We start from the raw sequence: 15,332 nt of genomic DNA, 5'->3' as shown, positions 1-15,332 counted from the left end.
AGACCTACCACATAAAGCAAGACCCAGGCCTGCTGAAGAGCACATGCCTACTGTGAAAGGAAATCTCCCCATTAGCAGTGAAAGGCATCAAGAAAATTTGCACTTTGGGGTGAGAAAAAGTCTTCACCAATAATCCAAAACCACAGCCCTGCCCTCATTAGCATGGTCCAAAAAGCCCTAAACTGAGAAATTAGCTTCAAGTGGTTCAACACCCGACATAATCAATGATAAATTTTCTCCAGAGGGACCCATGTAAGACTCCCACAGAGTCCACTCCAATATGTAAGCTCGCCACTGAAAATTACAAAACATATAACAAACCACCATGAATGAGAGTCGGCAGAAAAAAGCTAACAACAGAAATAGACTCTGCTAACATATAAAACATGAAGGAATTGAAAATATAGGCAAGAGGGGCCATGGGGCCAAGCAAGCAGGAAAAGCATGTACCCACAGTGTACCCACATCCCCAGTGTACCCACATCTCCCGCATCCCCACCCACCACCTCTCACGTCCCCACCGCCGGATCGAGGGCAGTTGAGAGGCTGCAGTTTTAGAAGATTCTCAAACTGCAGAACATCCATACACCCTCCAGGGGTTGGGACTCAGCTTGCAGTTTACTGAGTTTCCCTTGTGCTGTGCAGGGTTCTGTGCCTGGCCGCCACAGGCAGATCAACATGACAGAGACACTGGAGTTCAACGACATCTGAAGGTGAAAGGCTCCATGAATGATGGTTGACTGAGGTTAAGCCACCAGGGCATCATCTTCAAGAATAGCAAGACGGTCAAAATGGACAACATCCAGGGGGGGAACTAACAGAAGGCATCCGGTGCCACGTAACTCTGGGCCATAGACTTGCTCACGATCGGCGGTGTCTACAAGTACGATGGCTTTTGAGAATCGAAATTTGAGAAACTCTGATTTCTTCAAAACTCACTATAGCCTTGAGCTAATGGAGAATGACTGAAGTGTGAAGGGTTGGAACTGTGTAACAGTGAAGTTTGGTGGGCAGCTACTTTCCTTTGACATTGGCGACCAGCCAGTCTTGGAGATACCCCTCAGCAACGTGTCTCAGTGCACTACAGGCAAGAATGAGGTGATGCTGGAATTCCACCCCAAGGACAACACAGAAGTCTCTCTCATGGAATTGTGCTTCTACCTCCCTCCCATCCAGGAGGATGGTGTGGACCCTGTTGAGGCTTTTGCCCAAAATGTGCTGTCAAGGGCAGATTTAATCTAGGCGACTGGAGATGCCATCTGTATTTTCCAGGAGCTGCAGTGTCTGATTCCCCGGGGTTGTTACGATATTCGGATCTACCCCACCTTTCTGCACTTGCACAGTAAGATCTTTGATTACAAAGGCCCCTACACTACAGTATTGTGTCTCTTTTTGCTGCCTCACAAGGACAAGAGTCAGATGTCCTTTGTGATCAGCCTGGATTCCCCCATCAAGCAAGGCCAAACCCATTATCACTTTCTGATCCTCCTGTTTTCCAATGATGAGGACATCTCCTTGACTCTCAACATGAATGAGTAAGAAATAGAGAAGCACTTTGAGGGGAGACTGACCAAGAACATGTCAGGATCCCTCTATGAGATGGTCAATCAGGTCATGGATGCACCGGTGAACTGCAAGATCACAGTCCTGGGTAACTTCCAAGGGCGATCTGGGGCTCAGCGCATTACTTGCTCCTACACGGCAAGCTCAGGACTGCTGTACCCATTGGAGCAGGGCTTCATCTACATCCATGAGCCACCTGTGCACATCCACTTTTACTTTGCCTGTGGCACCACTACCACTCATTCCTTTGACTTCGAGATTGAGACCAAGCAGGGCACTCAGTATACCTTCAGCAGCATTGAGAGGGAAGAATATGGGAAACTGTTTGATTTTGTCAATGCAAAAAAAAAACTCAACATCAAAAACCAAGGACTTTCTGGGAACCAGCAGTTAGCATAATGGCTATGTCGCTGGACTCCCATGTAGTCGACCGCAGTTCGTGTCCCGGACCCGGTGGCTTAAAACTCACACCGGGCGCGTGTGCGTGCGTGCCCAAGATCCCGAGAGGAGAATGGAGGAGAAGGGATTGCGGCGTGACCATCCCCCCTGGGGAGTGATTTCTCGCTTTCTGTCTCTATGTCTCTCTCTGTCTGTCTGGCAAGCACACGTGCCCTACAGTGAAAATCTCTCCAAAAAAAAAAAAAAACCAAGGACTTTCTGAAAGAGGGCATGAACCCAAACTATGATGAAAATGCTGACTCTGATGAAGACAAGCATAATGCCTACTTGGAGAGGATGAAGGAGGAAGGCAAGATCCGGGCGGAGAATGCCAATGACAGCGAGAAGAACTGATGAATCACTCAACCCAAGTGAAGAGGAGGAAGACGTGGCAGAGGAGTTTGATAGCAACGCCTCTGCCAGCTCCTCCAGTAATGAGAGTGACAGTGACCAGGATGAGAAGATGCAGAAACAGCTCAAAAAGGCCAAGACAGCAAAGGAAGGCAAGAGCCACAAGAAACCTGTGGAAGTGAAGAAGGGAAAAGACCCCAAGACTCCTAAGAGGCCCATGCTGTGGCTCAAGGCCAGTCAAGAGAAAATCAAGTCAGACCATCCTGGCATCAGCATCACAGATCTTTCCAAGAAAGGCAGGAGAGATCTGGAAGGGAATGTCCAAAGACAAGAAAGAGGAGTGGGATCGCAAGGCTGTGGCTGCCAGGAGGTAATATGAAAAGGCCATGAAAGAATATGAAAGAGGCTGAGGTGAGTCTTCTAAGAGGAAAAAATTAAAGAAGAAGAAAGTAAAGGTAAAGATGGAAAAGAAATCCATGCCTTCTAGGGGCACATCATCTAAGTCCATGTCAAGGCAGCTAAGTGAGAGCTTTAAGGGCAGAGAGTTTATGTCCAGTGATGAGAGCTCTTCCAGCAAGAACAAGAGCAAAAAGAAGAGAAGGTGGAGCGAAAACTCTGAAGAACTAGCCAGTATATCCCCCAGCTCAGAGGACTTGGTGTCAGGATCCGATGAGTGGAGAGGGAAATTCTCTATCCTTTGCTTTCCCTGTCACACTCCCAGGCTCCCCACTGTTTCTTGGTACCAGTTTTGCATATGAAATGTAGCCCTTGGGTTCTGTGCCACCTGAGCAAGCTCTCCTGGTGGTATGCACTTCACTGGGGCAGTGGGGGCAGCATCTTAATCTGCTGATTGGGAAGGATGGCTGTCTGATTTGGGAGAGATTGGGTGGGAGGCAGGGCAATGCAGCATCCAAATCCTCATCCTATTTTCCCAGCTTTAGGAATATAGCTGCCACTTGTCCTGTTCAGGTTGCTGTAGCAGCGGTCTTATGAAGTCAGGTCCAAAGCTCCTAACTTGGGCTGATTTCTACCTTTATTTTGTATTTCTGGTCTGTGAAAATCAACATTTAATAAAGGCAACTGACTTTGAAAACCAGAAAAAGAAAATATAAGAAACTTTCACTCTGATCAAGAGGGTCCATTCCTCTCTCGTCTGCTCTCTTAGAACTGAAAATTCTGGATACAATAAGCCAACAGGGAGACACTAAACAGTGGATATAAGAGAAAGACTGGCTAAGGACCTAAGGACTTAAGGAACAAAGTGACAGTGAGGCCCCATGTTTTCTTTTGGCCTCCCGTCTATCCTGATAGATGCTAAAGAAGCCTGTGACTTACTGTAGAACTGCGAACACAGACAGGAAAAATATGCCTCCAGAAAAAGCCTGCTCTCTGGCCAGCCCCACAATGCAGCAGTTAAGCACTGTACAGAGGAAGCCAGATCCCATACAGTCTCTTATAGTTCAAGTCCCAGCCCCAGACGTTTGAAAACCACACTGGGGGTGTGTACATGTGCCCAAGATTCTGGATGGAAGATGGGAGCTAAAAGGATCACAGTGTGAACAGACCCCATTGAGGGTCTTTCTATCTCTTTCAAACGCTTTTGAGGATGTGTGCATGAGCCCTCTGGCATTGAAAAAAAAAGGAAAAAAAAAAAAAAGAAATTTTCTTTCCAGCCAAAGGATTATCAGAGCATAAACCCTTTTAGGGGACTCAGAAATGCATGTGGTTATTGGGGAAAGAACTGGAGTTATGTCCGCTGATCTCTTCGATTACATTTCTACAGAAATATCATACTACAAAGAGTATGTATGGAAAGAAAGCAGTTTGCCAGTTTACACAGGTGATGGAGAGATAGCCAGGTTGGTGATTGCCCCAGGAGTGTTTCATATTTGGCTAAAAAGTGATTTAGTAGAAGTCATGAGGCGAGGACACAGGTGAGTCACTGCTGCTGTGCATCTTCTTTTTACTGCTGATTTTCCCCTGCCCCCCAAGCAAATCAAGACTTTCTCATTCCCAATGTAATAATCTCTCGGGTCTTATGTTTTCTTCTAAATGTTAAGGGTTTTTTATTTTGTTTTTGATTTTTTTTTAATCCAGAGCTTGGTCATACCAGGTAAACTATTTTTAAGAGAATTGCTGGAATTTCTATTGGGTCATATTCTTTTGGCATAGAAAAATATGTCATGGGGTCCAGCAGATGGCATAATGGTTACATCACTGGACTCCCACATAGCTGACTTCGGTTCCAGTCCCAAACCTGGCTACTTAAAACTCACACCAGGTACGTATGCATGTGTGTCCAAAATCCCGAGAAAATGGAGGAGAAGGGATTATGGCATGGCCATCTTCCCTGGGGGAGGTTGATTTCTTGCTTTCTGTCTCTCTGTCTCTCTCTGTCTCCCCAACCAGCATGCAAAAATCTCTCACTACCAAAAAAAAAGGAAAAAAGAAAAATATGTCATGACTTTCCCAATGACCTAGTAACCTTTTTGCAAACAGCAAGAAACATGAGTTTCAGCATGCCCCTCACATAGCCTTCACACTTTATTCATACAAACTACCATAAAGTTAAATAGACATCTAAAGATGGCATTCACCTTAATGGCCCTGTTCAGTGTTTTCTTTCCCTCTGGACTCCTTGGCCTGACTTTTTGAACACTCAACAATCGAGGCAGGTCAAATTAGCTTTAATGGTGCTCGCTAAATATCTTACATGGCTATTACTTTAAGTGGTAATATGAAAGATGTAACATTTGTTATCCTTCTCATTGCTTATTTTCACATCAGATGACACAGATGAGCTGTATTTCTTGCTTCTTGCTTGTCGTTTCTGTGAAGCTACTAGTGAAGGTGCTCACAGAGAAACAATGTGGGGGGTGTGGGGGGAGAGACTGCATGCTATTGCACTTATTTGAAGGGAAGGAATGACCACCCCTTTGAGACCAAATGGATGTGTCCAGGGAAAATGGTCACTTAATAAGCAGTAAAAGATAGCCTGTTGCCCTATAAGATGGTATGGATCAGAACTGCCACTAACAATGACGAATTTTAGGACTGAGCCTTTATATAATTTGTTAGGATTTATTTCCCCCAAAAGTGCAGGCTGCCTAAATTAGATAAGCCTGTTCTCTCATCTAAAACCCAGAAACCAGGCCACTCCCATAGTCTACTGGTTAAGGAAGCTGGATCCCACATGGCCAACCATGGTTCAAATCTCAATCTTGGCAGCATGAAAAACATGTTGTGTGTGCACCAAATTCTGGAGAGGAAAATGGAGGGTTTGCGGGATGGCTGTCCTCCCTTGGGGAGGTGGGGTATGATTTCTCTCTCTCTCTCTCTCTCTCTCTCTCTGTTGTCCCTGGTGAGCCCATGCACCCTATTGCAAACTTAAAAACACAAAAACACTGGACACATATGTGTGCATATCAAAAATCTCAACAGGATGGAGAAATGGAGAAGGGTTTACATCCCTCTGGGATACACTTTCTCCCTCTCTGGTGAACACATGGGCCCTCTAGCTATTAAAAATAAATAAACCCTGATGCAAATTAGAAAGGTCTGTCCCGGGACCAGCCGTTAGCATAATGGCTATGTCGCTGGACTCCCACGTAGTCAACCATGGCTCGAGTCCTGGACCCGGCAGCTTAAACTCAGGCTGGGCGCGTGTGCGTGCATGCCCAGGATCTCAAGAGGAGAATGGAAGAGAAGGGATTGCGGCGTGGCCATCCCTCCTTGGGGGGGGGGGGGTGATTTCTTGCTTTCTGTCTCTCTCTCTCTCTGTCTGGCGAGCATACGTGCCCTATAGCAAAAATCTCTCTAAAAAAATAAATAAATAAATATTGGGACAGATATATATTTTTTTTTCTTTTTTTTTGGAGAGGTTTTTGCCCGGCGTGAGTTTAAGCCGCCGGGTCTGGGACTCGAACCGCAGTCGACTACGTGGGAGTCCAGTGACATAGTCATTATGCTAACTGCTGGTCCCTGTCCCAATATTCTTGATAAAAATAGATTATTTTCTTAAAGATTGACTTTAGCAATATGCCACAAGAGACAAAAAAAAAAAAAAAAAACCTCACTAAATCCTTTGTTACAGTAATGTGATTTAAAAATCTGTCTTAAGGAAATAACCAGAACTTTATTTGAAGATTTTTATGGAAGGAAGTTCATTTCAGTGTTATTTATAGTTTGGGAGCATCATATATATTCAACGGGAAAGAAATGATTAACTAAATTATGGTATATTCACGTGTGGGAATTTTGGGCAGTCATTACAAAATCCAATTTTCAAGGATTATTTAATGACATTGGAAATGTTCTTCCTATAATGTTAAGTAATGAAAGCAGGACACTAGTGGGAATTCAAAATGGTAGAACCTCTATGGAGGAAAATTTGGCAGTCTCTATCATAATTTCATGCACATTAACCCTTTGACCCAGCAATTCTACATCCAGGAACTTACCCCAAAGATACACTGGCAAATACACATAGTGAAATAAGGATACTGTTAACTCATTGTAGCATTATTTGTAATAGCAAACAAGTAAGCATAGGCCAAATGCCAACCAACCATTAGGTGACTGGTGGGATAAATTCTCACATGCACAAAATAGAGCACCACACAACTATAAAGGGAATGAGGAAGAACTTTATGTACTTATCTGGAAAAATCCCCAGGATATTTTGTTAAGAGGAAAAAAAAATCGTGATTTAGAAAAATGTATGTAATATGAGAGGTCATCATAAAGTTTACGAAAAATGTGTACTATAAAAACCTATGCAGGGGGAACCAGCAGTTAGCGTAATGGCTATGTTGCTGGACTCCCATGATTCCCATGTAGTCGACCGCGGTTCGCGTCCCGGACCCAGTGGCTTAAAACTCACGCCGGGCACGTGTGCGTGCATGCCCAAGATCCTGAGAGGAGAATGGAGGAGAGGGGAGTGCGGTGTGACCATTCCCCCCTGGGGGGGGATTTCTCGCTTTCTGTCTCTGTATCTCTCTCTGTCTGTCTGGCTAGCACATGCGCCCTATAGCAAAAATCTCTCAAAAAAAAAAAAAGAATACGATGCAGGGACTAGCAGTTAGCGTAATGGCTATGTTGCTGGACTCCCATGATTCCCATGTAGTCGACCGCGGTTCGCGTCCCGGACCCAGTGGCTTAAAACTCACGCCGGGCACGTGTGCGTGCATGCCCAAGATCCTGAGAGGAGAATGGAGGAGAGGGGAGTGCGGTGTGACCATTCCCCCCTGGGGGGGGATTTCTCGCTTTCTGTCTCTCTGTCTCTCTCTCTCTGTCTGGCGAGCACACAGGCCCTATGGCAAAAACCTCTCAAACAAACAAACAAAAAAAAACCTATGCAGAGGGGACCAGTAGGTGGCATGGTGGTTAAAGCACTGGACATTCCCACATGGCTGACCATGGTTTGAGTCCTGGAACTGGTGGCTTGCTTTCTCAGTGTCCCTCTCTCTCTGTGTGTGTCTGTCTCTGGTCAAATTAAAATACATGAATGAATAAGCAAAATTAAATAAAAATAATTCTTTAAAAAAATCCTATGTATGATTTCAAAATTTCTTGCACCAAAATAAACTAATTTTATTATGATTTCTGGGGAATGGTATGGTTTTTCAAAGCATGTGTACAGTATGAGCTAATTAAATCAACTATATACATATTCATCTCCTTCAACATTGACCATTATATTATGTTGTACACATTTGGTAATAGTTCTACTAGGTTTTTTGGAGAGAAGTATGTATAGAATTGTCCATGTTTTTCACTATTCCATACACTCAGTGCTTAACCACTGCACTACAAGGCCAGCTCATTTTTTTACTTTTTAAAAATGTGGTCACTAGAAAAGTTAAAAATACACATGTGCCTCACATTATATTTCTATTGAGCAGTGCTGCTATAAAATTACCAGGTACAAGGTCTTCTGAAAGTTGCCAGCCTTAGAAAGTGCATTAGACAGAGCAAGTTTAGCAGAGGCAAAGAGGGAGGAACAAAAAGTTCAGAAAGAGCGAAGGAAGGGAGAAAGAGTGGGAGAATGAGAAGAAAAGAAAAACAGAGAGGAAAACAGAAAGGGAGAATGGGAAGTAGGAGGGAGGGAGGAAACTACTGGCCACAAAAGGGGAGAGAATACTTACAAATCATTTATCTGATAGAGGACTTGGACCCAGGACATATAAAAAAAAAAACTTATGATTTCTTACAACTGGGGGGGCCAGCAGGCGCTGTGGTAGTTAAGATACTAGATTCTCACATGACCAATGGCTGCTCAAGTCCCAAACTTAGAGGTTTGAAAATCATGCCTGGCATGTGTGTGTGCCCAAAACCCTAGGAGGAAAATGAAGAAAGGATTGTGGCATGGCCATCCCCCCCGGAGGGTGATTTCTCACTTTCCCTCTTTCTGTCTCTCTCCAACAAGTGCATGTGCCCTACAGCAAGAACCTAAAAAAAAAAAGGGGGGGGGCAGTTCTGTGGTGCAGTACCTAAATGTCATGCATAGGGAACCAGATCCCACATGACCAACAACAGTTCAAATCCCAGTCCCAGATTCTGAAAGACATGCTGGCACATGTTCATGTGTGCTCAAAATCCTGACGGGCTAAAAATATGAAGGAAAAAGGATTGCAGCATGACTACAGAGAAGGGTTCTCTCTCTGTCTCATTCCTTTCCTTCCTCTCTGGTGAACACACATGTCTTCTGGCAATTAAATATATATATATATATGTGTGTGTGTGTGTGTGTGTATATATATATATATATATGTATTAAAAGATAATTTTTTAGAGAGAGGTTTTTGCTACAGGGTGCATGCGCTCACTGGAGAGACAAAAAGAAACAGAGAGACAGAAAGTGAGAAATCACCCCCTGGAGGGATGGTCATCCCTTCTCCTCTCAGGATTTTGGGCACACATGCACACACAGCTGGCATGAGTTTCAAGCCACTAGGTCTGGGACTAGAACTGCAATTGGCCATGTGGGAGTCCGGTGACATAACCATTATGCCCTCTTCTAGTCCCAATAAGTTATTTTTAGAGGTTTTTGCCTTATGGCAGGTGTGCTTGCTAGGGAGAGAGAGACAGAAGCAGAGGGAAAGTGAGAAATCACCCCCTAGGGGGATGGTCATGCCCAATTTCTTCTTCACCATTCTCCTCCTGGGATCCTGGGCACACACACACACGTGCCTGGTGTGAGTTTCAAGCCACTGGGTCTAGGACTCAAACTGCGATTGGCCATGTGGGAGTCCAGCAACATAACTGCTATGCCACTACTGACCACAAAAGATAAAGTTTTAGGGCTAGCAAGTGGTGTGGAGGTTAAGGTGGCTGGATCCCACATGACTGACTTCGTGCTTCAAGTCCCGAACCAGCAGTTAAAAATCACACCAGGAGCACGTGCATATGTGCCCAAAATCCTAAGAGGAGAATGGAGAAGAGATTACAACACAGCCATCCGCCTTGGGGGATGATTTTTTATTTTGCCCCCTCTCCTCTCTCTCTCTCTCTCTCTCTCTCTCTCTCTCTTCAGGGAGCAAATGTACCTACAGAAAAAAAATTATTGGGGTTGTACTAAATAAGCCATGAAATCATGGTCACACACACACACACACATACAAAGAGAGAGAGAGGGAAAGCACTGCAGACAAAATTCACTGCTCACTGGGACCAACAGTCGGCATAATGGCTATGTTGCTGGACTCCCACGTAGTCGACTGTGGTTCGAGTCCTGGACCCGGTGGCTTCAACTCACGCCAGGCACGTGTGCGTGCATTCTCCCAAGAGGAGAATGGAGGAGAAGGGATTGCAGCGTGGCCATCCCCCCTGGGGGGTGATTTCTCGCTTTCTGTCTCTCTCTGTCTTATAGTCTGGGGAGTGCACGTGCCTTATAGTAAAAACCTCTCCAAGAAAAAAAAATGTCCACTGCTCACCACCAAGGGTTGTTAAGGCACCAGCTCATGACTCTAAAATGAAAGAGAAAAAAATCCAGCTTTTCTAGTTTTTTAGGGTCACCAAATAATCCTACTGGATGAGGAGAAGTTCTATTACACAACCATCAGGAAGATAGACAGAATCACACACCTAGTGAAATAACGGATATCGGCAAAGTCATCAACGAGTGCTAAAACCACTGATAGAATTGTCTGACCGAGGAGCCAGACTGATACTCCTGAGCCCTCCAGTTCGTCTTGGCATCACCAAAAGTGAGGCAACAAGATTTTACAAACACCAGACATAATGGAACGAGATGTATACCGCAACACCTATGAAACACGTCTGCCAAAAAAAAAATTGGCTCCTCATAGACTGGCCCATCAATCCAATCAATCAACTTTCCGTCTAGAGTAATGATAGGGGTATGAAGAAAAAATTAACTGCTACCACGAAGACACAATGAGCCAGCTCTGGAAAGTTTAGACGTCCTGCAGGACAATCTTCTGGACAATCAACTAGTCAATGGCAAGTGTGTGTGTGTGTGTGTGTGTGTGTGTGTGTGTTGGGGGGGGGGATAAAAAGAGATTTAGGAAACCTATTGATTATAAAGTGAAAGGCTTATTCAATATATAGATTGTAAAAAGACATTTTTAAAATAATATAGGAAAGCTGAGTATAAAGTGGATATTAGATGATAAGGAATTACTATTAATTTTGTTGGCACTATAGTAACTAAGAAACTGTCCCTTTTTTGAGATGTATGTTGAAGTGTCCATTTAACATATAACATGACAATTAAATATGACTTAAGATTCTAAAGCAAACAAGTGGTGGTAGAGGCTAGAATGGATTAAATGAATCTGGCAAGAGGTTGGTTACTGAAACTGGGAAATGGTGAGTTCATCGTGCTGTTTTCCCTTCTTTAGTATTTCTATGCAATTTTTCATAATAAAAAGTTTTTAAAATAGTAGCAATACTGAGGAATATTAGTTAAAACATGTTGGTTCTGGTTTCAGTAGGTGGTATGGTGGTTGAGGTGCTGGCCTCCCACGTGGCCGACTGCAGTTTGTGTCCCAGACCTGGCAGCTTGCTGTCTGTCTGTCTCTCTCTCTCTCTGGTGAGCGCTTGCCCCTATAATAAATTAAAAATAAGAATAATAAGTAAAATAAAATAAGTAATTCTTTAAAAAAAAAAAAAAGAAGAACATATTGGTTTCAAGAGTGATGGAATCCCAAGCACAAAAGCACAGATGTGTTTGCCCACCAACATGTTGAGAAGCAATTGTTTTTGGAAAAGCCCTTCTAAATTTCTTTACTTTTTGTCAGTTTTGTTTTTTGCTTTGTCTTGCCTTTTTTTTTTTTTTTGACCTCTGTGAACCATTTTATTGGATCATCAGAAAAGTCATAACATATTTTTCTATGCAAAAATGTGTCATGTCTTTTCCAATGACCCAATATTTGGGTCGTAGGGAAATTGAGGAGCACGATAATCTCCTTAGCAAACTCCTAGGTATTCACTGGCAGTGGAGGGCCCTCTAGTCTTTTAGAAAATATGCAGTTCTTCCTGGTACAGACCTTCTCACACTCCTGCTCACAGCTTTACAGCCTCAAACCCACTCAGCTGACCCTCATAGTCACCCTAGGGCACAAGTAAAGTGCTTAAGATCAGCCATTTCTCCTGAAAGAACAGATTCTTTCCCTAAGGTTTTCACAAGCACATTTAAATTATGGTTCTTGGACTCCATTTCAATAGTGTATATACATACCTGTATCTTCAAAATGTAAAAGGCTATTCGCCTAAGCACAGTAGAAAAAGTCATAAATTTGAGGGGAAGAAGAGCCAGGTTTAAATCATAAATAAACTTAATATATTATACATTGCTATAATTTGAATGTGTCCCACAAAAGTTTATGCATTGGAAACTTAATCTCTGCCCTCATGAATGGACTAATGTTGCTATGATGGGAGTGGGTTTGTTATCACAGGAGTGGCTCGTTACAAAGCGAGCTCTCTCTGTCTCTCTTCCTCTCTTGCACATGATACCCTCCTATGAGTTATGTTCCAGTATAAAGGTTCTTGCTAGAAGATGCTATCATGCCCTTGGACTTCCTAGCCCCTAGAACCATGAGCCGATAAACTTTTCCTCATAAATGACCTGGTCTGGTATTCTGATACGGCAACAGAAAAGGAACTGAGATACACATGAACATTATGATTTCTTTTCAGTGATGTTTGGTTTGGGAGCCCAGGTGATCAGCATGCACTACACAAGGAAGATTTTTCTTTTCCTCTTTCAAGGTGGAAAAACAAATGGGTGCGAGGAAGGTGTCACAAGTCCCAACCCTGTTACAAGATTGCTGTTGACTTTGGGTGGGTTGACCACTCTGCCTTCGTTCCTCTCTGAGAATGGAAAAAGTTACATTTACTATATTTTTTCTCCTTCCTCACCTGTAGCTCAAAAGAAAGAATGTATATGGAAATAGTCTTAGAACTATAAAGAGATTATAATTAATTTTTAAACATACTCTCCAAGTACATATTGTCTTCCCCTACCCAATATCTCTTATTTCCCAGTTTTACTTCTAGAATTGTTCTTAAACCACTCTGGGATATAGTTTGAATAAAAGACTCTAAGAGTAGATTATATTTTCAATTAGAGATTATCTAGCTTCCTATTTACTGTGCAGCATTAAATAAAAGATTTTCCTCCTAATATAAAAAATGTTCAATTTTAATACTGATAAAATTCGAACATATTATTTCTGGAATATTATTCAAGTCTTGGAGATTTTAAGCATTTTATCCTGCAATGCCAAAACCCTGTTTAATTATTTTTTTTTTTTAGGCTTTTGCCATAGGGCGTGTGTGTTCACCAGAGAGAGAGAAAGATAGTGAGAGGGAAAGTGAGAAATCACCTACCAAGAGAAATGGCCATTCCACAGTCCCTTCTCCTCCATCCTCCTCCTGGGATTTTGGACACACACACACACGTGCCTGGTGTGATTTTCAAGTCACTGGGTCAGGGATTCAGACCACGGTCAGTCATGTGGGAATCTGGTGCCTTAACCACCATGCCATTTGCTGGCCCTAGCCCTTTTTTAATTTAAACATAGCATATTATTTGGATTTAAACTTAAAATATCCCTTTGTAGTTTCATTGTTTTTTTTGTTTGTTTGTTTTATTTTGTTTTAGACAGGATCTTGCCATGTCAGATCTTCCTGTTTTGTTTTAGCCTTCCTAAGTAACTAGGAATACAGGCAGGCACCACCACGCCCAGCTTTTTTTTAGACAGGATCTCACTATGTTGCCCAGACCATCCTTAAGCTTGCAATCCTGCCTCAGCCTCCTGAGTTGCTGGAACCACAGGAGCATGCAACCACACCCAACCTTTAGGTGGGACTGGATATCAACTCAAGCTTTTCATGTGGCCCCAGCCTGCAGAATACAGTGTCTTAGCAGCATGTGCCAACACAGCTAGGCCAAAACATGTCCATTTAAAATACTGTAAGTAGCAGTCTGACGTGTATTCTCTCTATTCAAGCAGATCTTTCACAGTATAGAGAGCAAGGACTGGGGATCTGCACAGTAAAACCCTCAAATTAATCTTCTAGGGTTAGAACTAAATGAGGCTTTACCTGAAGCGGTCAAATTAAAATTTTCATCCCTACTCAGTGGCTCATGAAAATGTATTCAAAATGTTCTCTCTTGATCTCTTACCATGGCAGGTTAGAAGCTGCTAAAACAAACACGAGATCTTCTGAGCGCGCCAGCCCATCCATCTGTACCAGTAGCTCCGTCTTCATCCGAAGGCTTCCTTCATGTTCCCCCCTGCAGATAAACAAACAAACATGATTTTTCCAAGGGCAGAGCCTTCACTCTCATGACAGAAGTGGCACTCACAGCACTGACCCTGGGACTGCAGAACAGGTTCCATTTCAATAGCCAGTGGTGGGACCAGCAGTTGGCATAATGGCTATGTCACTGGACTCCCATGTAGTCAACCGTGGTTTGAGTCCCGGACCCAGTGGCTTAAACTCAATAGCCAATGGAGCCACTTGTACTAGCATTAGCAAAAATAAGCTATGTGGTATAATTTCTTCACAGAAAATAACAGAAGGGGAATAAATGAATATAATGATGATGTTGCCTTTCTTGGACAGTATAACATTCAACTTCTGTCTAAGCATGTGTAGTGCTACCCAAATTAGGTGTAAGGTTTTTTAGGATCTATGCCCTCCACTATCCTGTGAAAGTGTCTTCACTCTTCTCACAATATAGTTATGAATTTATTTAGCATTTGCCCTTAATTATAATTCTTTAAATAGTCTTATGATCTAAGAAGTCTTCAGAGCACCTACTCTTATTTGCTAGCCCTTTGAAGACCCTAGTTTTAGAGTCTTCAGGTTCCAGATTCAGATTCTACCTACTCAAAGGTAGCTGATGCAGAGTTTCCTAAATAGCTCAAGCAAGCCTGGGGATAGAGACTGATGAAGCAAATGTAAGAATGAATGCACAGGCTAGGCAGGGCCTGGTCTCAGCAGAGGGAATGACTAGCTGGTCTGTGGATACCCAGCTGGTGCCTGTGTAGTTAACTGACTGTTCCTGTCAGGTCTAGGGAGGCAGAGTGCTCTACCCTGAGGATGACAAGCACCAGATGAGCCATGGAAACTGTCCCATGTCAATCAATTGTGTGAATCCTATATTGATTGTTTTTTCCTACTGAGAAAATGGGTTCCAATGAGTAAAATTTCACAAATTATATTCCATTTATACTTCTAATAAGCCAGTTATTTTATTTTTGTTACTATTAGTTCTGACTTGATGATAAAGATCATTAATAAATGCAGCTAGAGATTTCCTAGTGATCTTTGTTTTTCTTTTCATGGCAAGAGTGCCAAATTTAATAAAAAGTTTCAAAGAGAAATTCCTCTGATCAAGACACAGTGAGTCTTGAAAATAAGCAAACAGGCCCAACCATTATAGCATGGGCTAAACGCTGCTGCTTAGAAGGCTGAGGCCCAGGTTCAATTTCTAGCATATC

At 43.0% G+C, this 15,332-nt stretch overlaps 1 protein-coding gene and 1 pseudogene across 6 annotated transcripts in view; one reads left to right on the top strand and one right to left on the bottom strand.

Annotated features, from left to right (window-relative positions):
* Nucleotides 1-15,332, bottom strand: part of KATNAL2 (katanin catalytic subunit A1 like 2) — a 142,373-nt gene that overhangs the window by 14,340 nt on the left and 112,701 nt on the right. For all 6 annotated transcript variants that reach the window (XM_006144428.3, XM_006144431.3, XM_006144426.3 and 3 more), the window contains one exon: nt 14,009-14,119. In XM_006144428.3, the coding sequence (XP_006144490.1) occupies nt 14,009-14,119 (111 nt within the window). The remainder of the gene's footprint in view (nt 1-14,008; nt 14,120-15,332) is intronic.
* On the top strand, nt 679-3,110 carry LOC102478085 (FACT complex subunit SSRP1 pseudogene; annotated as a pseudogene).

The sequence above is a fragment of the Tupaia chinensis genome, unplaced genomic scaffold (assembly GCF_000334495.1).
Source record: "Tupaia chinensis unplaced genomic scaffold, TupChi_1.0 Scaffold000119_2, whole genome shotgun sequence".
Taxonomy (NCBI): domain Eukaryota; kingdom Metazoa; phylum Chordata; class Mammalia; order Scandentia; family Tupaiidae; genus Tupaia; species Tupaia belangeri.
The sequence above is the reverse complement of the archived record's forward strand: the minus strand, read 5'-3'. Positions and strand labels throughout refer to the sequence as shown.